The sequence below is a fragment of the Ooceraea biroi genome, chromosome 10, assembly GCF_003672135.1.
Source record: "Ooceraea biroi isolate clonal line C1 chromosome 10, Obir_v5.4, whole genome shotgun sequence".
In the NCBI taxonomy this organism is placed as follows: Eukaryota; Metazoa; Arthropoda; class Insecta; order Hymenoptera; family Formicidae; genus Ooceraea; species Ooceraea biroi.
This window is the reverse complement of record NC_039515.1, coordinates 6,224,691-6,246,108: the sequence shown is the minus strand read 5'-3', so window position 1 is coordinate 6,246,108 and position 21,418 is coordinate 6,224,691. Positions and strand designations below refer to the sequence as shown.

The window sequence follows — 21,418 nt, the reverse complement described above, 5'->3', positions numbered from 1 at the left end:
GAGCATTCTCCCGCCTCCAAATTTCATCCAAACTGAAAAATTGAAATATTTTCTCGTTATTTATGAATTCCCATCGTCGATGAACCTTTAATATTCATAAAAACATTAAGTTAAACAATTACTTTTGCATGAAAATCGTACTTTTGTGTTCTAAGCTCCACCATTTTGGCACTTTTCAACTTTTTTCTTCTCTCTTTGGTTCATCGACGATGGGAATTCATAAATAACGAGAAGATATTTCAATTTTTCAGTTCAGACGAAATTTGGAGGCAGGAGAATGCTCACCAATTTGCAATGCCGGCGACGCGGCTGCACCAAGATTTCTCCAGGACGACCTCTACAAGCGATATATTCAAATCAAAAATAATTTTTTTTATCTTCAAACATGTACTAATAAATGCATAAAATTTGATGCATTTATTAGTACATGTTTAAAGATAAAAAAATTATTTTTTTATTTGAATATATCGCCCGTAGAGGTCGTCCTGGAGGCATCTTAGCGCAGCCGGCATTGCAAATTGGTGAGCATTCTCCCGCCTCCAAATTTCATCCAAACTGAAAAATTGAAATATTTTCTCGTTATTTATGAATTCCCATCGTCGATGAACCTTTAATATTCATAAAAACATTAAGTTAAACAATTACTTTTGCATGAAAAAGTTCAACAACTTTGCCTAAAAATCGTACTTTTGTGTTCTAAGCTCCACCATTTTGGCACTTTTCAACTTTTTTCTTCTCTCTTTGGTTCATCGACGATGGGAATTCATAAATAACGAGAACATATTTCAATTTTTCAGTTAAGACGAAATTTGGAGGCAGGAGAATGCTCACCAATTTGCAATGCCGGCGACGCGGCTGCACCAAGATTTCTCCAGGACGACCTCTACAAGCGATATATTCAAATCAAAAATAATTTTTTTTATCTTCAAACATGTACTAATAAATGCATAAAACTTTGATGCATTTATTAGTACATGTTTAAAGATAAAAACAATTATTTTTTTATTTGAATATATCGCCCGTAGAGGTCGTCCTGGAGGCATCTTAGCGCAGCCGGCATTGCAAATTGGTGAGCATTCTCCCGCCTCCAAATTTCATCCAAACTGAAAAATTGAAATATTTTCTCGTTATTTATGAATTCCCATCGTCGATGAACCTTTAATATTCATAAAAACATTAAGTTAAACAATTACTTTTGCATGAAAAAGTTCAAAAACTTTGCCTAAAAATCGTACTTTTGTGTTCTAAGCTCCACCATTTTGGCACTTTTCAACTTTTTTCTTCTCTCTTTGGTTCATCGACGATGGGAATTCATAAATAACGAGAACATATTTCAATTTTTCAGTTCAGACGAAATTTGGAGGCAGGAGAATGCTCACCAATTTGCAATGCCGGCGACGCGGCTGCACTAAGATTTCTCCAGGACGACCTCCACAGGCGATATATTCAAATCAAAAAATAATTTTTTTATCTTTAAACATGTACTAATAAATGCATCAAAGTTTTATAATGATCCGCTGTATAGTTTCTCCAAAACCAATTCGTAAAATATACCTTATTTTCAGCGTTCTAAAGCAGGCTCCCCCCTTAAGTTACTTACCCTGCACCCACAGCTGGTCGACCTTGCTATAGACTTGCGCGGACTTGAGAGGAACGCAGAACGTCGCCAACGCGAGGATGGCCACAAAGAGCGCCTTCCCGGCATGCCTTTGCAGGAAGAAACCCAGTTGACTTAGCTGATCTTGCAGTCGCGCTCTGATCCACACCGCTGACCTCTGACCCTCCGCCTTTCCCTAAAAAGAAAACTTGGTGTGACATCGTTGCACAACGTATCTACGTATCAGGCATCCTGTTAATTCGACAGCTAACAAATTTCCTTGCGTTTCGATGGAACTGATATCGTGTTGTTGGTTTTGGTGCGGCCTGTATCCCAGAATAATTCCGCCAGCGTTACGCGGAATAAGAACGGGTGCAGCCGGTTTCCGGGAAAAATCGGTGAATGCACCCGTTGCAGGGGTGGGGGCAAGTGCACCGGGGCCTTTAAATTCGTCGCGTGGGTTGAAACGACGAGCGGCGGAAACGGCATGATGAACGGAAAGAAACTCGAGTAAGACGGGAAAACAATAAAGGAGAAGTAGGAGCAAGAGAATGGCAATTTGAGCTTTTTTAGAGCGAAGTTACGGCTGTTTAAACGAAACTGGAGGAAGAGAGAAAGAGAAAGAAAAGGTTCCAAGAGAGGGATGGTCGTACAAGGAGAAGTCGAAGTCTTACAGAGAGAGGGGGAGGGAGGGAGGGAGGGAAAGCCGCGCTTGCAACATTGCAAGCGGCAACGTTGCACACTACCTGGTGGCCGCTCTGACAATGTATACCGTGGACCACCCGCAACAATGCCTATCTTTCGAGGTAGAAAGAGGGATCGGTATGTCCAATCTAGAGAGCGAGTGAGTGAGTGTGTGTGTGTGTGTGTGAGAGAGAGAGAGAGAGAAGGAAAGAGAAAAGTTGAGTAGAAAGAGTCTCGCTACTTGTGCCCATCTTCCCTCTCGTCGCCTAAATAAGCAAACAAGGCTCAATTTGTGATAAACAAGTAGTTGCCGGTCGTCGACAGGACCTGCCGCGTATGGAGAGCGCACACTGTAATTATTGTCCGCGTTACTTTACGTAACGTGCGCCCTTTCCGTTACATAATACGTATTAAGAAAGAACACGTGGTTTGACGTTTCACCACGCGAGTGATCACTGCATCGCTCGTCGCTTCCACATAATCGTGTCACAGACACGGGGTATTGAATCAATCCGTGGGAATTCTTAATGCCCTCGAATGACAACGTTGCCACATTAATTAATCTAAAAATTGTATCGAAAAAAAAAAAACAATTTGGTAAATGTATGACGCTTCAGACAAGAAGAGAGCTAGAGATCAATTTATCGCATTGTGCAATCCCTTCATCGTAATTTCACCAAATTATTATACAAATGAAGATTCAGGTGCGTACTTTCTTATATTAAACATCGTTGACTCGCTCGAAGCATCAAGAAAGCGCAATGCACAACTATTAACCGTAACCTGCTTATATTTACAGAAAACGGCTACCGTACACCGGAAGAGCACGAGAAGAGAAACGAACGGGTACACGCCTTTTTGCTCGTGGAGCTAGCATCGCCTTTTGCGCCAAAGTACAGTTACGTTTTAAGAGTAACGCGCGCTCGGCCGAGCGCGGCCGGCTAACAGACGAATATATGGATTATGCGCGGCCACGTATCTCGGGGCGGTAGCCGCATATCGGATAGCAAGGTTTTCCAGCCAATTAACTCTGGTGGTGCGGACCTGCGGCTGCACGAGCCCGGGTAATTCTAGACGCGCGGACAATCCGCGCTCACCACATGGTGTGCCGTAGGGGCCCGTTGCGCGTTAGCGAACTTACCGGACTACGCGCGCTCGTGGCATTGCCGCGTTCGCGTGACCCTCCGCTCTTTTGACTTTTGACTTCGACGTTTCTCCACGGGAGAATACACCGGTAGTGATCGCGCAACTACCTCGAATACCGGTACTATTTGATGGTATAGGTGTTTAATCGTGCGATTATTTAATCATGACGGAGTTTCCAAGTTGTAAACAAAAAATGAAGATAAACTTGCAAATGAAGCATCAGAAATTTTCAGAAAGTAAGGCAGAACTGAAATATGGATTTATCGGAGAGCCTGTTATTAAAGTTACGGCTGCTAGTTGGGAGACACCCTATATATTACTATGAGAGCGCATACCGGTATTTTCACCGACCGTTTCGAGAAAGAAACCGAAAGGACGAAGAAGAGAAAGAAGAAGAATAATAAGGAGAAGGAGAAGAAGTAGTAGTAGTAAAAGAAGAAGAAAGATAGAAGAAGCAAAAGGAAGTCGAGACGCCACGAGTCGCTCTCGAGACGTCTATATAGCGTCCACATACGGCGGCGTGTAAGAGAAAGAAAGGAGGAAGAGAGACGGAGAGAAAGAGAGAAGAAGAAAGGGAACAAAGATGGTTCCCCCTTTTTCCCGTAAGTGGTCTCTCTCTCCGCGGGCCTTATGGGGTTTCTCTCAGTGGTGGGCAGTATCTACATATTACAAGCTCGCGGCGCGGAGACCACCGTCGTTGACATAAGATCCTGTTATGCTGTCTGCTATCTCTCGGCGCAGCTCGTGTCACGCCATAAAAAACATTAAAAGTACGAGTAACATAAATTCGTTAAGCGCGGCAGTGGTGGCGGCGGCGCAGTCGCCTCGCTTCTCTCTCGCGAGAGTGCCTCCTCGAGAAGACGAGCTTGATTGTTTGCTCCAACACTTTCACCCTCTTTCCTGGTCGGCTGTTTGTTCGATCCCCCCTCCTCTATCTCTATTTTTGCTGCAATTTCATATTCTACCGTAACATTTCATGTAAGGTAGCTTACAAGTGTAAGATCTGGAAAGATAGTCGAGACTGGCAGGTCGTATAGAGGATCGGAATGAAAACAAGTTGATCACAACAGTAGGAGTATTGGCCGTACAGCCTAAGACCTAGGCATGTGAACCAGGGATCCCGGAGAGTTCGAGTTCAAATCTAAGGCAGTATCCTAGTTATTTTTCGCCTCTTACAATTCAGAAGTGGGATAAAATCCGCTACCCCTCGAAGACAGTTGAGATTCAACCACTACCCCTCGGAGAGGAGGGAGTTGAGAAGCAGCTGGCCGGTAGTGAAGCCTGAACATGGAGGTCGGGACGGACTCAGAGGAGTGAACCAACATGGAGGTTGGGAGGGACTCAGAGGAGTGAACCAAAAATGGAGGTTGGGAGGGACTCAAGTGGAGTGAACCGACGATTTGGAGACATTCGGGGACGAATGTAATGTCAGGCTGGTCGAGCTGTAAGATCTGGAAAGATAGTCGAGACTGGCAGGTCGTATAGAGGATCGGAATGAAAACAAGTTGATCACAACAGTAGGAGTATTGGCCGTACAGCCTAAGACCTAGGCGTGTGAACCAGGGATCCCGGAGAGTTCGCGTTCAAATCTAAGGCAGTCTCCTAGTTATTTTTCGCCTCTTATAATTCAGAAGTGGGATAAAATCCGCTACCCCTCGAAGACAGTTGAGATTCAACCGTTACCCCTCGGAGAGGAGGGAGTTGAGAAGCAGCTGGCCGGTAATGAAGCCTGAACATGGAGGTCGGGACGGACTCAGAGGAGTGAACCAACATGGAGGTTGGGAGGGACTCAGAAGAGTGAACCAAAAATGGATGTTGGGAGGGACTCAGTAGAGTGAACCAAAAATGGATGTTGGGAGGGACTCAAGTGGAGTGAACCGACGATTTGGAGACATTCGGGGACGAATGTAATGTCAGGCTGGTCGAGTTGTAAGATCTGGAAAGATAGTCGAGACTGGCAGGTCGTATAGAGGATCGGAATGAAAACAAGTTGATCACAACAGTAGGAGTATTGGCCGTACAGCCTAAGACCTAGGCGTGTGAACCAGGGATCCCGGAGAGTTCGCGTTCAAATCTAAGGCAGTCTCCTAGTTATTTTTCGCCTCTTATAATTCAGAAGTGGGATAAAATCCGCTACCCCTCGAAGACAGTTGAGATTCAACCGTTACCCCTCGGAGAGGAGGGAGTTGAGAAGCAGCTGGCCGGTAGTGAAGCCTGAACATGGAGGTCGGGACGGACTCAGAGGAGTGAACCAACATGGAGGTTGGGAGGGACTCAGAAGAGTGAACCAAAATGGATGTTGGGAGGGACTCAGTAGAGTGAACCAAAAATGGATGTTGGGAGGGACTCAGTAGAGTGAACCGACGATTTGGAGACATTCGGGGACGAATGTAATGTCAGGCTGGTCGAGTTGTAAGATCTGGAAAGATAGTCGAGACTGGCAGGTCGTATAGAGGATCGGAATGAAAACAAGTTGATCACAACAGTAGGAGTATTGGCCGTACAGCCTAAGACCTAGGCATGTGAACCAGGGATCCCGGAGAGTTCGAGTTCAAATCTAAGGCAGTCTCCTAGTTATTTTTCGCCTCTTACAATTCAGAAGTGGGATAAAATCCGCTACCCCTCGAAGACAGTTGAGATTCAACCGCTACCCCTCGGAGAGGAGGGAGTTAAGAAGCAGCTGGCCGGTAGTGAAGCCTGAACATGGAGGTCGGGACGGACTCAGAGGAGTGAACCAACATGGAGATTGGGAAGGACTCAGAGGAGTGAACCAACATGGAGGTTGGGAGGGACTCAGTAGAGTGAACCAAAAATGGATGTTGGGAGGGACTCAAGTGGAGTGAACCGACGATTTGGAGACATTCGGGGACGAATGTAATGTCAGGCTGGTCGAGTTGTAAGATCTGGAAAGATAGTCGAGACTGGCAGGTCGTATAGAGGATCGGAATGAAAACAAGTTGATCACAACAGTAGGAGTATTGGCCGTACAGCCTAAGACCTAGGCGTGTGAACCAGGGATCCTGGAGAGTTCGAGTTCAAATCTAAGGCAGTCTCCTAGTTATTTTTCGCCTCTTATAATTCAGAAGTGGGAAAAAATCCGCTACCCCTCGAAGACAGTTGAGATTCAACCGCTACCCCTCGGAGAGGAGGGAGGGAGTTAAGAAGCAGCTGGCCGGTAGTGAAGCCTGAACATGGAGGTCAGGACGGACTCAGAGGAGTGAACCAACATGGAGATTGGGAGGGACTCAGAGGAGTGAACCAACATGGAGGTTGGGAGGGACTCAGTAGAGTGAACCAAAAATGGATGTTGGGAGGGACTCAAGTGGAGTGAACCGACGATTTGGAGACATTCGGGGACGAATGTAATGTCAGGCTGGTCGAGCTGTAAGATCTGGAAAGATAGTCGAGACTGGCAGGTCGTATAGAGGATCGGAATGAAAACAAGTTGATCACAACAGTAGGAGTATTGGCCGTACAGCCTAAGACCTAGGCGTGTGAACCAGGGATCCCGGAGAGTTCGCGTTCAAATCTAAGGCAGTCTCCTAGTTATTTTTCGCCTCTTATAATTCAGAAGTGGGATAAAATCCGCTACCCCTCGAAGACAGTTGAGATTCAACCGTTACCCCTCGGAGAGGAGGGAGTTGAGAAGCAGCTGGCCGGTAGTGAAGCCTGAACATGGAGGTCGGGACGGACTCAGAGGAGTGAACCAACATGGAGGTTGGGAGGGACTCAGAAGAGTGAACCAAAAATGGATGTTGGGAGGGACTCAGTAGAGTGAACCAAAAATGGATGTTGGGAGGGACTCAAGTGGAGTGAACCGACGATTTGGAGACATTCGGGGACGAATGTAATGTCAGGCTGGTCGAGTTGTAAGATCTGGAAAGATAGTCGAGACTGGCAGGTCGTATAGAGGATCGGAATGAAAACAAGTTGATCACAACAGTAGGAGTATTGGCCGTACAGCCTAAGACCTAGGCATGTGAACCAGGGATCCCGGAGAGTTCGAGTTCAAATCTAAGGCAGTGTCCTAGTTATTTTTCGCCTCTTACAATTCAGAAGTGGGATAAAATCCGCTACCCCTCGAAGACAGTTGAGATTCAACCGCTACCCCTCGGAGAGGAGGGAGTTAAGAAGCAGCTGGCCGGTAGTGAAGCCTGAACATGGAGGTCGGGACGGACTCAGAGGAGTGAACCAACATGGAGATTGGGAAGGACTCAGAGGAGTGAACCAACATGGAGGTTGGGAGGGACTCAGTAGAGTGAACCAAAAATGGATGTTGGGAGGGACTCAAGTGGAGTGAACCGACGATTTGGAGACATTCGGGGACGAATGTAATGTCAGGCTGGTCGAGTTGTAAGATCTGGAAAGATAGTCGAGACTGGCAGGTCGTATAGAGGATCGGAATGAAAACAAGTTGATCACAACAGTAGGAGTATTGGCCGTACAGCCTAAGACCTAGGCGTGTGAACCAGGGATCCTGGAGAGTTCGAGTTCAAATCTAAGGCAGTCTCCTAGTTATTTTTCGCCTCTTATAATTCAGAAGTGGGAAAAAATCCGCTACCCCTCGAAGACAGTTGAGATTCAACCGCTACCCCTCGGAGAGGAGGGAGGGAGTTAAGAAGCAGCTGGCCGGTAGTGAAGCCTGAACATGGAGGTCAGGACGGACTCAGAGGAGTGAACCAACATGGAGATTGGGAAGGACTTAGAGGAGTGAACCAACATGGAGATTGGGAAGGACTCAGAGGAGTGAACCAACATGGAGATTGGGAAGGACTCAGAGGAGTGAACCAAAAATGGAGGTTGGGAGGGACTAAAGTGGAGTGAACCGACGATTTGGAGACATTCGGGGACGAATGTAATGTCAGGCTAGCCGAGCTGTAAGATCTGGAAAGACAGTCGAGACTGACAGGTTGTATAGAGGATCGGAATGAAAACAAGTTGATCACAACAGTAGGAGTATTGGCCGTACAGCCTAAGACCTAGGCGTGTGAACCAGGGATCCTGGAGAGTTCGAGTTCAAATCTAAGGCAGTCTCCTAGTTATTTTTCGCCTCTTACACAAGTAACGCTTCTCTCAAATGCATTAACGATATTGGCATTAGTAACGTAAATTAATTACCGCTAATAATGTAAGGTGTGCATCCAAGGCGCGGAGTTTTTAAATAATAATTACGAATATAGAAATGCGCCGATACATATAGCCAAGTATGTATAAGATTGATGCAACTCGGCTGAATCAGGCATTTGTGACACCACATGTACACGCGAGTCGGCCGGATAAACGAAGAGGTTCTTGCGGTAGGTACGGCTCGAAAGTGTCCACAAGAAACTTGATCCGCCTGACGCTCTAATCGACCGAGGAATTCCACGACGATACCTATTCGAAAGGGAAATCCAAAGGTTGGACTCTTGAAAGTAACGAACTTTCAAGACTGTCGATAATCGAGGGGGCACGCCCGCTTGTATTTCGATCCACAATCGCGACTCGCGATTGAAATGCCTTTGTAATCTTTCTTTCTTTTCTAACGGGAAGATATAATAATATCATGGCGAGTTGTAACACGGAAAAACGGTAAATACCTTAGAAGAAATGACGGAATAAAGAGCTTGACTCGAATAATCTTGTAACGTGAAATTGACAGCTCTGAGCACTCTATTTGAGCTTTCGTGTTTCCAGAGATACACATGTGTACATATACAACGGAAGCCAGGTATAGGACGAGCACGACGAACGAAGATGAAAGGCGTCCGAAAGACGCCAGGTCGTGTGGGCGTGTATCCTTCAGCAAGGATGAAAGGGACGGGCCGACCCTTAGGCATACTGGTGCCTGGCACACTTCTTGGTCGTTCTTACGATGGATCGCGGTTCAATCGATGAAACTCGAAGGAAAGCGTGACTGCGGAAATCTTCAGAAGTTTTGGACATAATGATGCATGAAGACTTCCTGCCATGTTACGAAAAGTCGAAATTGCAGAAGATCACATGAGAACGGTATCCTATCGTGCACCTGTGTGAACCTGTGAATATGAATTTCACGTCATAAACTGTTACAAATTTACAACTCTATTACCAGGTAGCAAAGTCAAAAACCTTACTTTTAAAAGTGTATTATACCACTTTTGCATGTGAGGAAGGAAACCTTGTTCACGAAACGAAGTAACAAAAGATGCGGCTTTAAGCTAAAGAGATCAAAACTAATGGTACACAAAGTTTTGAGAAACAATAAACTGGTCGGCAGAACATAATTAAGTCCTTTCCTTTCTTTCGTGTTTGTCTTGGTGCTGGTTTTCAAGGGAGAGCAAGAAAAAGAAAGTCTTGTCTGTCTTAATTCCTAATGAGTATACCCACGTATACAGGAAATTCTAAAGTTATCGCGTAATCTTAATTGCAAATTATATATATAAATATATACATCGAAAATCTCTTTTAAAAACGTATATAAAAGCTATCACCTATCGCAGATTTTTTTTTTACGTTTTATCGAAATTTAATGTTTTACCATCGAATATAGAGGAAAGTTCCCGATTATGAGATACCATATCGATTTTGCCGAATGTAAGGAAATCTATAGGCAGAATTTAAAAATGTAATACGTTCTCTTGAAGAGAATTTAATAAGCTTTAGGTTGGTCAAATGAAAAATCTAATTCAAATATTATTTTTTCTGAAAATTAAACAAATTTGAAAAAAGAGCTTTACGCAGGATCGCGAAAGTGTGCTCCTAATATAAGATACCTCGAGAAATCGGTGTTAAAAGTGCAAAATACATCAGTATTGCAAGTAAAAAACTTTATTAGATATTTTTATAAAAATACTGCTGCCACAGCCTTCGCCAAATCTTCACGATTCCACTGTCGACGCTTCCTCGTTTCTCTAACCCCATAGTCAGATTCTATAAAAATTAAATACACAAAAATTCGTATTAACTTTTCTTTAACCTTAAGTAGTATTTTCTTTCTTTTTATTACACTACATACTCTTCATATTCGAGCAATAATTATCTCATATTAAGAGTACCCTGAATATCTCATTATACGAACCACACGCCTAGCGGTTCCGCGATCGTGAAATCTAACCTCTACAATTAAGCAATTCAACAAATCGCGTATTTTCCTGTTACTACGATTCTACTCTATCATTGCATACTGAATTTATTGCCAACCATTTCTTTATTATATAATAAACAAGGTTTAAAGACTAACCTCAAGTTCCTTTGACATGTTCACAATTTCACAAACCTTTTCTTGCAAAGGCTAAACGCAATAACGAACAATGAATTTTTCACTAAGTACATTTTACACCAAGAGTAATAAGTTCATGGTGGAATTAACAGATGGTGTTTACTAGTTTAGCAGAAACTCCAGTATCTCATATTAGGAGCATATCTCATAATAGGGGATTCTCCTCTAAATTTAACACACAAGCATTAAATTACATATTGAGTAAAAAGGTCCATTTAACTCATATTTACCTAGTACTGCCAATTTAATGATCGAGCTTTCAATGTCAAGCAACTGTGTAGTCGTTTACTTATTTGTATATCACGAGAGATTGCAAGGGATTTTTCTTAGTTTATTTTACGACAATTATATTTGACGGGATATTTGAACATGATTCTGGGACACCTTGTACATAGACGAGTTTCCACGAGCCGCCTTAAAGGCAATGTGCGTGTGTGTGCGCGCGCGCCGTGCGTCTCCACCCTCTACGTAGGTATTATTAGTGTTGGAAGTCCCTCACACGTAGCGTCGGCGCCCTTTAATCTCACTCTCACACAGAAGCGGTCGCAAACGCGTGCGTGAATGCTCAGTATTGTGGGCTGCGCCGAGGACGACCCTGCTCTCAGCTGCCAGAAATTAAGACACAGATTACGGAATAACGCGCCCGTACGCTGTTCCGTTGCCGCTGGAATTTAGCGTTTATCTCCGATCGTGATCTTTATGAGCGATCATCTCGGGTCAGTTGGTGGTACAACGTGCACGCGGGGCACGTTTCGGAAATTGTTCGTGCATTTGCAACCAATGCATTTCCCGCAGGAACATGATACTCGCGATTCATATCGCCATTTGCCGCGAATAAAATAATTCAATTTCTTATTGGACACGGCATGATCCGTCTCAAAAATGCCAAAGTTATTAATTTTCAGGTTTTAAAAAACTTTGTGAACGTACTGTACAAACGTATGCAAATATTTTTTGCAAGTAGCTTAATTTCCCACATTTTTAACGGTAACAGCAATGCTCTTGCATGCATAAAATGCACATTCAAGATGGTGCTGCGGGTTGAAGACGTACCCGACCGCTGAACCGTTCCCGGTGAACGTAAACAAATTGGAGTAAATGAACTCTGGCGCGCGCGCGCGGGCACGCATGTGTGACGCACGATGATGATAACGGATCCACGTATTCTGTAAACAGTCGTGGACGCACGCACGCATACACGCATGCGATGCAAGGCCAAGGTTGATCCGGCGATCGAGTTGCATCCTCAATGAGAATAAATCAATTTCGACCAGCGCGTTTGGATCGTACCGTTAAAAGTGAAACCGCACTGCCAGATTCTTGATGAATGGGGAGTTTCTCTTTGTTCAGATGTAAGAAATCGTGCTCGTAAATAAGGTAACCGGTCGAAATTTCGCAATCGAGAACTTTAACGCGTAATCAACTATAATAATAAGATTTAAAATCGCCTCGTGAGGACGAAGCTCATAGAAAATCTTATTCGGTTTAACGAAGTGCCCCGAACATTGTTACCGAATCCGTTCGTCCTTCATAAAAAAAAAGCGTGCAGCAAGCGTGAAAGTATTATTCCGTCACGAAAATACTCGCGTTAGGCAAATTGCCCGAAATTGAGTTCTACTCCGCAGAAGATTAAGAGGACACGATAACGACGTAGAAATTGGGTGATAGCATTATTTTCAAAGAAACCACGCCGTGCTGCAGCACACACACACACACACACACACTTCGATATTCCCCAGCGCCAACGAAACTAATTCATCACGTTCCATTATCATCCCGCACATAAATCCTCTCGGCGGAGTCAGCCCCCCTTTCACCCTCAGGGGGAAAAAAGAAGAGGGACAGACCCGTATGCATGCGTCTCCACGCACGCACGCTTGCTTATAGAGAGACCGGGGCCACTGACTCACTGAGTCATTCGGCATAAATGTGAAGCACGAAGAAGCTCCTCTTCTTCGGCCGAGGCACCGCAGTGAGAAGAAAAGTGGAGCATCGACCTCGAATTTTGTCTTTTCATCTCGCCGTGTCATCATCGCTTCTTCCCACCCGCGATCACGTGCGGTCGTGCGCGATCGTGCAAATTGCATCGGATTACAGGAACTCGAAAATCTCGCGGCGACCCGCGACCAAAGATCGCGGAGACGTCGTGTGCAATGCACCATCTTGGAAATTCGATGCAAATTATATTGGCCGTTTACAATAACGACGCCGTTACTCCCTGCCAGACGTCGCACTATCCTCGCCGACAAGCGTTCAGGAGCGCGATTACCACCGCATTTATTATATATATATATATATATTTATTAAACGGGAAAAACCCTCTAGTATACAGTAGATTACAAGAGAAAATGAAAAAAAAGACGAAGATGAAGAGTACATAGAATCTAACGGACGCGCGATACAACGAAAACGAAAAAACATGATGTTTGATTGCGGTACAAATCAAATGGGCAGTGACATTCCATTAATTAGCAAATTCACTGCAAGGATAGTCCAGTATATACAGTCCCACAATAGTGGTCAATACAAAAAATACAACCATTGTTATCACCCACCTTGAATCTTAATACGGGGAAAAGCAGCTCCAATCGCATTAGGAGAAGCATAAAAACAGTCAATATATGGGGAAAATGTATTGGCAGCAATACGGAGACGATTTAATGGCTTATGGTAACCACACGATGAACGAAGAGATTCAACATGAATTTAAAATGCATTTCCGATCATCAGAGTGCGTCTTGTTGAGCGCAGATCAGAGATAGTGCGACGACGTCTGGCAGGGAGTAACGGCGTCGTTATTGTAAACGGCCAATATAATTTGCATCGAATTCGTGCGCTTATCTTCACGTATCCGAGAAGGCCGATAAAGACCAAGAGTGTGCCGGTGCCACGGCTGTGCCGTGCCGTGCAACATTATCTACATTGGGTAGCGCAAGAACAAGAATAGATCAACCTGTGACAAGTCGTTCCTCGCGAGGAGTTGCTAATAGAGAAATTACTTCACGTTAATTAATTCTCCCATGTATTAGGAGTGTGATTTAGTTTTGAGGGTTTTGCACCAGATGGCTGTAGTGTCAGTTTGTTCCAATAGCTGCTTCCGATAACTGTTGTTTCTTACAGTGTTGACATTATCCATGACATTTAGTAGCATTGTAGCAATAGATGCAATAACAGTCGTGTTTATATCATCGTAAAAATGCAACTTCCGAAACAGCATTTTCGACATGCGTTGCTTTTGTTTTTTAATCAAAAGAAAACTGCGGCTGACGGTTATAGAATTCTTGTCGAAACTTATGGTGATTCTGCCCCATCAATTAGGACGTGTGAATACTGGTTTAGACGCTTTAAAAGTGGTGATACTGATGTGAAGGACAAAGAACGCTCGGGACAACCAAGAAAGCTTGAAAATGCAGATTTGCAAGCATTATTGCACGAAAATCCAACACTATCCACTTCAGAACTTGCCAGAGCATTAAATGTTGATCGTACAACAGTTACCAAACATTTACATGAAACGGGAAAAATTCAGAAAGAAGGGAAATGGGTTCGACATGAATTATCGGAAAGTGCCATTTGAACATTTGCATTTCGTTGATCGCCAGGCAAAAAAAGAAGAGTCTTTTGTCTCGGATTGTTACTGGGGATGAAAAGTGGATCTATTTTGATAATCCGAAACGCAGAAAATCATGGGTGGATCCAGGCGAACCATCAGCATCCACTCCGAGACGCAATATTCACGGTTGAAAAGTAATGCTCTGTATTTGGTGGGATAGTGTACTATAAGCTGTTAAATCCGCACGAGACTGTCACGGCTGATCGTTATCGACACCAATTGTACAAGTTGAAGCAAGCATTGGACCAAAAACGACCACCAGTTGCGAGTAAGCGACGGAAAGTGATTCTTCTTCGTGACAACGCTCGACCTCACGTTGCGTTATCAGTGAAACAAGCACTATTAGAGCTTGAATGGGAAGTCTTACCGCACCCCGCGTATTCTCCATGCGATTATTATTTGTTCCGGTCGATGCAACACGCTTTAGAGGATACGCACTTTCATAATTTCGAAGAAGCGCGAAAATTCGTCGACGAATGGATCAACTGAAAAGAAGAGTGATTTCATCGTGGTGGAATCCATCTCTTGCCAGAGCATTAAATGTTGATCGTACAACAGTTACCAAGCATTTACATGAAATGGGAAAAATTCAGAAAGAAGGGAAATGGGTTCGACATCAATTCTCGGAAAGTGCCATTGCGAACCGGTTGAACATTTGCATTTCGTTGATCGCCAGGCAAAAAAAGAAGAGTCTTTTGTCTCGGATTGTTACTGGGGATGAAAAGTGGATCTATTTTGATAATCCGAAACGCAGAAAATCATGGGTGGATCCAGGCGAACCATCAGCATCCACTCCGAGACGCAATATTCACGGTTGAAAAGTAATGCTCTGTATTTGGTGGGATAGTGTACTATGAGCTGTTAAATCCGCACGAGACTGTCACGGCTGATCGTTATCGACACCAATTGTACAAGTTGAAGCAAGCATTGGACCAAAAACGACCACCAGTTGCGAGTAAGCGACGGAAAGTGATTCTTCTTCGTGACAACGCTCGACCTCACGTTGCGTTATCAGTGAAACAAGCACTATTAGAGCTTGAATGGCAAGTCTTACCGCACCCCGCGTATTCTCCATGCGATTATTATTTGTTCCGGTCGATGCAAGACGCTTTAGAGGATACGCACTTTCATAATTTCGAAGAAGCGCGAAAATTCGTCGACGAATGGATCAACTGAAAAGAAGAGTGATTTCATCGTGGTGGAATCCATCTCTTGCTAGAGCATTAAATGTTGATCGTACAACAGTTACCAAACATTTACATGAAATGGGAAAAATTCAGAAAGAAGGGAAATGGGTTCGACATCAATTATCGGAAAGTGCAATTGCGAACCGGTTGAACATTTGCATTTCGTTGATCGCCAGGCAAAAAAAGAAGAGTCTTTTGTCTCGGATTGTTACTGGGGATGAAAAGTGGATCTATTTTGATAATCCGAAACGCAGAAAATCATGGGTGGATCCAGGCGAACCATCAGCATCCACTCCGAGACGCAATATTCACGGTTGAAAAGTAATGCTCTGTATTTGGTGGGATAGTGTACTATGAGCTGTTAAATCCGCACGAGACTGTCACGGCTGATCGTTATCGACACCAATTGTACAAGTTGAAGCAAGCATTGCACCAAAAACGACCACCAGTTGCGAGTAAGCGACGGAAAGTGATTCTTCTTCGTGACAACGCTCGACCTGACGTTGCGTTATCAGTGAAACAAGCACTATTAGAGCTTGAATGGCAAGTCTTACCGCACCCCGCGTATTCTCCATGCGATTATTATTTGTTCCGGTCGATGCAACACGCTTTAGAGGATACGCACTTTCATAATTTGGAAGAAGCGCGAAAATTCGTCGACGAATGGATCGACTCAAAAGAAGAGTCATTTTATCGTGGTGGAATCCATCTCTTGCCAGAAAGATGGGAAAAAGTTATAGAAAGGAAGGAAAATATTTTGATTAAGGTATTCATTCATTATCATATTTAAATACATGCGTTTTTGAGCAAAAAAACCCTCAAAACTAAATCACACCCCTAATATCATGCGAGCAAATACAATCAACGTAACGGTCCCTTTATCTTTCGAGCGAAATTTGCAGAAAATCCAGCTTGTCCCACGTTCTTAAAAAATCGCTTTGAGACGTGAAAACGATCATTTCTCACCTTTTCCAGTTGATCCAACGCTATCGCGGCGTCCGTCCAGCTGGGCCTGACGTAAAGATCCGATTCGTGTCGTTTCTTCGCGCTATCCGTTGCTCTGGCGTCCTTCTCGCACTCTGCGCTGCTTCCATGCTGCCGCGGGCCCTGCGATCCAGAAGGGCGTCCCGCTAGGATCCCTGTGGATATGGGGCCGGACGCGGAAACCATGATCCGTCATGCATTCGCCCGCACGCCACGCGCGGTTACGACTTGACAAACTTGCCGTTCACCTTTGCTCGGAGCTTTACTTTCTCTCTCTCTCTCTCTCTCTTCCTCTCTTTCTTTCTCTCTTTCTCTATCTCCAATATCTCACAAGACCGATTTCTTTAATCCCTCATCCTCTCGTGTTACCAAGCTTACCAAGTATCTCAACGATCCGCGAAAATGATGACCAACGTCAACGATGACACCTCAATGATAATCCTCTCTCGTAGAATTCGGGCAAGGCGGGGGGCACGAATCGCTGTTCTCTCGACGCCGATATCACGGATTCGCGCAATCGAGTCGCTGGACACGGGACTTGCCCCTCACACTCACTATCCGGGAAACCGTAACACCTTTCGGGAGCACTTCTCACCAACACTATCCGCGATTCGCGGATACCACGTGATCCCCGCTCGAAATTCGCGCACGGGACAGTGAGCCGCGACGCGCATGCGCGCGCGTTCTGCCGATGTATCGCGACTGCGTCGGCGAGATCGGTTTTTAGGTTACCCGCAGCGTAAATACGTCCCTCTCTGTCTCCTCCGTTCTCTCTCTCTCTCTCTCTCTCTCTGACGGGACGAATCACGACCAGCGCACGACGAGGAAAATCGTATCGCGCGCCCGCGCGCGCGCGACGATCGTTCTTCCCGCGTGAATCGCACGACGATCGATCACGTGCTACCGCGCGAGTAACCCCGGACGCGGTTGGACCCTCGTCTGGGCCCCGGCTCGCGTTGTCACTGTCACTACCGATCGCCGTCTCCGTCACCGCTCGGGAACGTTCGCGGGCTGCAACGGGCCCTTTGCGCGACCTCTGTGGTGCGTCTCGACCGTGCGTGTCTGTGCGTAACGATACGATACGACGGCGGACACCGGCGCGCACACAACCGCCACTTAGAGCAGTCTAAGTCGGTACTAAGCGAAACCCGCGGCCACATTTCTTTCGTGGCCTGCCCGCCGCGCCGGCCATGGTTGACGGCCTGCCCCCTCCCTCGCTCAGACTTCAGGACCAGGCTGCGCAAACATTCAGACTCGTACGTAGCCGAGAGCCCCGAGTCCGTCCCGGGGCCCGTTCTCGCCGAGGCACAACCGATTCTCGACACCGTCAGATGGATCCGAACCGACCGAACAAACACGAAACGCGCCGCGCCCATAGGCCGTAGCTGGTCATACCATCGCTCGGACGCAGCAGATCCGATCGCACCCGATCGTTCAATTGATTATCGAACGATCGATTTTACGCGCTGGATCAGTTGACGATCGATGCGCTACTGCGCGCCGAGATGACGTCAAAGCCGAACGGACCCGAGAAGGACCGAAGTGTCGGAGTCTCGGAGACGATTGGCGGAGGTGCCTTGGCGTTCCACGTTGCTAGGATACCCGGGGACTAGCGAGGGGAGTCGACTCTAGACCACACACGCGTTCCCATTTTCCCTGGAGCAAAAACATTACCCACACACCGAGACGCGCGACGCACACGACGTGCAACACAACCGCGCTGCGCGTGCGGATCGCGGCGTAGCGCTGCTGCCTGCATGGGCACGGATGAAAGCTGTATTTTCAAAAATCCATCTGCACGAGATGCGCAATAATCTCTTTGACAGCAATCTAACGGAACGTATTGCTAGGAAAAAATTGCGCAAACAGGAAATTCCTGTCTCAATGCAGCATCCTCTGATGGACCCACACTGAGAAAAATGATTTGATTGTATCAGCAAGACGTATCTGATAGAATGCATTTTGGTTAAACTAACCAAGAATTTCTAGTTATCACGATAGGACCGGATATTTTATAACTAGAACGTTTGATAGACTGTACTGTAAGAATTTGGTTAGTATTTTCCAGTTGGATCTATAAAACTTCTAGTTATATTACACTAGACATAAGAACAAACGAAGATGCAATCAGAATTCTGGTTAATCGCAGGGCACTCCAGCAGCATTCTATTGTTTCGTGTCGTGTGTGTTGATGCATGTTCGGGAAACGGATCGGCACGGACGGCACGTTTTCCTCCTGTAGTGAAATGAAATTAGTTAGTGGAATGGCTGTGAAGTGGCTGCTGAAGTGATGGCGGATGAAAAAACGTGTTCTCTTCTTATATTTTTTTATACAGGGTGTCCCGTAATAATCGCCTAACCTCTCGCATGCCAATAGAGCAGATCGAGATGAACAGAAAAGTCCCATACCATTTTGCGATATTCGCAATAATAATCCTATACCTCGAGCGGCTCGGCACTCGCCTCCGCGCGCTCTGGATTCGCTTGACTTTAATATGCAATATTTCGATTATTATTGCGAATATCGCAAAATGATATGGGACTTTTCTGTTCATCTCGATCTGCTCTATTGGCATGCGAGAGGTTAGGCGATTGTTACGGGACATCCTGTATAAATATCAACATGATATTTCATTTACAGCAATCCAAGAAAACTCACGGTAACGAAACAGAAAAACGTTTCTTTTCACTAAACAGTCATGTTAATTTAACTAAATACATTTAGTATTATTATCAAGAAAATCTGGTAAATTGAATAGGAAGGAATTAATCATGCTCATCTGGTAATTCCTAAAGGAATTCTGATTCGTCTATTTTCCAACAAACTGGTTGAACCTACCACATTTCTAATTAATGCAACCAGATTTTTTTTTCAGTGCTCTTGCAAGAGTAAGATGCATTACATTGTGACGTGCATTCGAAAATGAGAAGAACGTCTAGATCCGAGTCTAAAACAAAATCTTTTATTGCTATAAGATTTTTGATTGAATTAAATGAGACACAACGTTTCGTTCGCGAAATTCTTAAACAGCACTGTGCCGTGCAGTGTTTCTTTCTCTTGTAAGAGGCGAAAAATAACTAGGACACTGCCTTAGATTTGAACTCGAACTCTCCGGGATCCCTGGTTCACACGCCTAGGTCTTAGGCTGTACGGCCAATACTCCTACTGTTGTGATCAACTTGTTTTCATTCCGATCCTCTATACGACCTGTCAGTCTCGACTGTCTTTCCAGATCTTACAGCTCGGCCAGCCTGACATTACATTCGTCCCCGAATGTCTCCAAATCGTCGGTTCACTCCACTTGAGTCCCTCCCAACATCCATTTTTGGTTCACTCTTCTGAGTCCCTCCCAACATCCATTTTTGGTTCACTCTTTTGAGTCCCTCCCAACCTCCATGTTGGTTCACTCCTCTGAGTCCTTCCCAATCTCCATGTTGGTTCACTCCTCTGAGTCCGTCCCGACCTCCATGTTCAGGCTTCACTACCGGCCAGCTGCTTCTCAACTCCCTCCTCTCCGAGGGGTAGCGGATGAATCTCAACTGTCTTCGAGGGGTAGCGGATTTTATCCCACTTCTGAATTGTAAGAGGCGAAAAATAACTAGGACACTGCCTTAGATTTGAACTCGAACTCTCCGGGATCCCTGGTTCACATGCCTAGGTCTTAGGCCGTACGGCCAATACTCCTACTGTTGTGATCAACTTGTTTTCATCCCGATCCTCTGTACAACCTGTCAGTCTCGACTGTCTTTCCAGATCTTACAGCTCGGCCAGCCTGACATTACATTCGTCCCCGAATGTCTCCAAATCGTCGGTTCACTCCACTTGAGTCCCTCCCAACATCCATTTTTGGTTCACTCTTCTGAGTCCCTCCCAACATCCATTTTTGGTTCACTCTTCTGAGTCCCTCCCAACCTCCATGTTGGTTCACTCCTCTGAGTCCTTCCCAATCTCCATGTTGGTTCACTCCTCTGAGTCCGTCCCGACCTCCATGTTCAGGCTTCACTACCGGCCAGCTGCTTCTCAACTCCCTCCTCTCCGAGGGGTAGCGGATGAATCTCAACTGTCTTCGAGGGGTAGCGGATTTTATCCCACTTCTGAATTGTAAGAGGCGAAAAATAACTAGGACACTGCCTTAGATTTGAACTCGAACTCTCCGGGATCCCTGGTTCACACGCCTATGTCTTAGGCTGTACGGCCAATACTCCTACTGTTGTGATCAACTTGTTTTCATCCCGATCCTCTGTACAACCTGTCAGTCTCGACTGTCTTTCCAGATCTTACAGCTCGGCTAGCCTGACATTACATTCGTCCCCGAATGTCTCCAAATCGTCGGTTCACTCCACTTGAGTCCCTCCCAACATCCATTTTTGGTTCACTCTTCTGAGTCCCTCCCAACATCCATTTTTGGTTCACTCTTCTGTGTCCCTCCCAACCTCCATGTTGGTTCACTCCTCTGAGTCCTTCCCAATCTCCATGTTGGTTCACTCCTCTGAGTCCGTCCCGACCTCCATGTTCAGGCTTCACTACCGGCCAGCTGCTTCTCAACTCCCTCCTCTCCGAGGGGTAGCGGATGAATCTCAACTGTCTTCGAGGGGTAGCGGATTTTATCCCACTTCTGAATTGTGAGAGGCGAAAAATAACTAGGACACTGCCTTAGATTTGAACTCGAACTCTCCGGGATCCCTGGTTCACATGCCTAGGTCTTAGGCCGTACGGCCAATACTCCTACTGTTGTGATCAACTTGTTTTCATCCCGATCCTCTGTACAACCTGTCAGTCTCGACTGTCTTTCCAGATCTTACAGCTCGGCCAGCCTGACATTACATTCGTCCCCGAATGTCTCCAAATCGTCGGTTCACTCCACTTGAGTCCCTCCCAACATCCATTTTTGGTTCACTCTTCTGAGTCCCTCCCAACATCCATTTTTGGTTCACTCTTCTGAGTCCCTCCCAACCTCCATGTTGGT

General features: G+C 45.5%; 1 protein-coding gene across 1 annotated transcript in view; it reads right to left on the bottom strand.

The window, feature by feature from the left end:
* Positions 1-17,653, bottom strand: part of LOC105286843 (protein patched) — a 46,877-nt gene extending 29,224 nt beyond the window's left edge. Inside the window, exons 1-2 of the mRNA XM_011352085.2 lie at positions 16,434-17,653; positions 1,601-1,793 (exon numbers count right to left, since the gene is read on the bottom strand). Coding sequence (XP_011350387.2) covers positions 1,601-1,793; positions 16,434-16,637 — 397 coding nt within the window. The 5' untranslated portion in view covers positions 16,638-17,653. The remainder of the gene's footprint in view (positions 1-1,600; positions 1,794-16,433) is intronic.
* Positions 17,654-21,418: the final 3,765 nt, after the last annotated feature.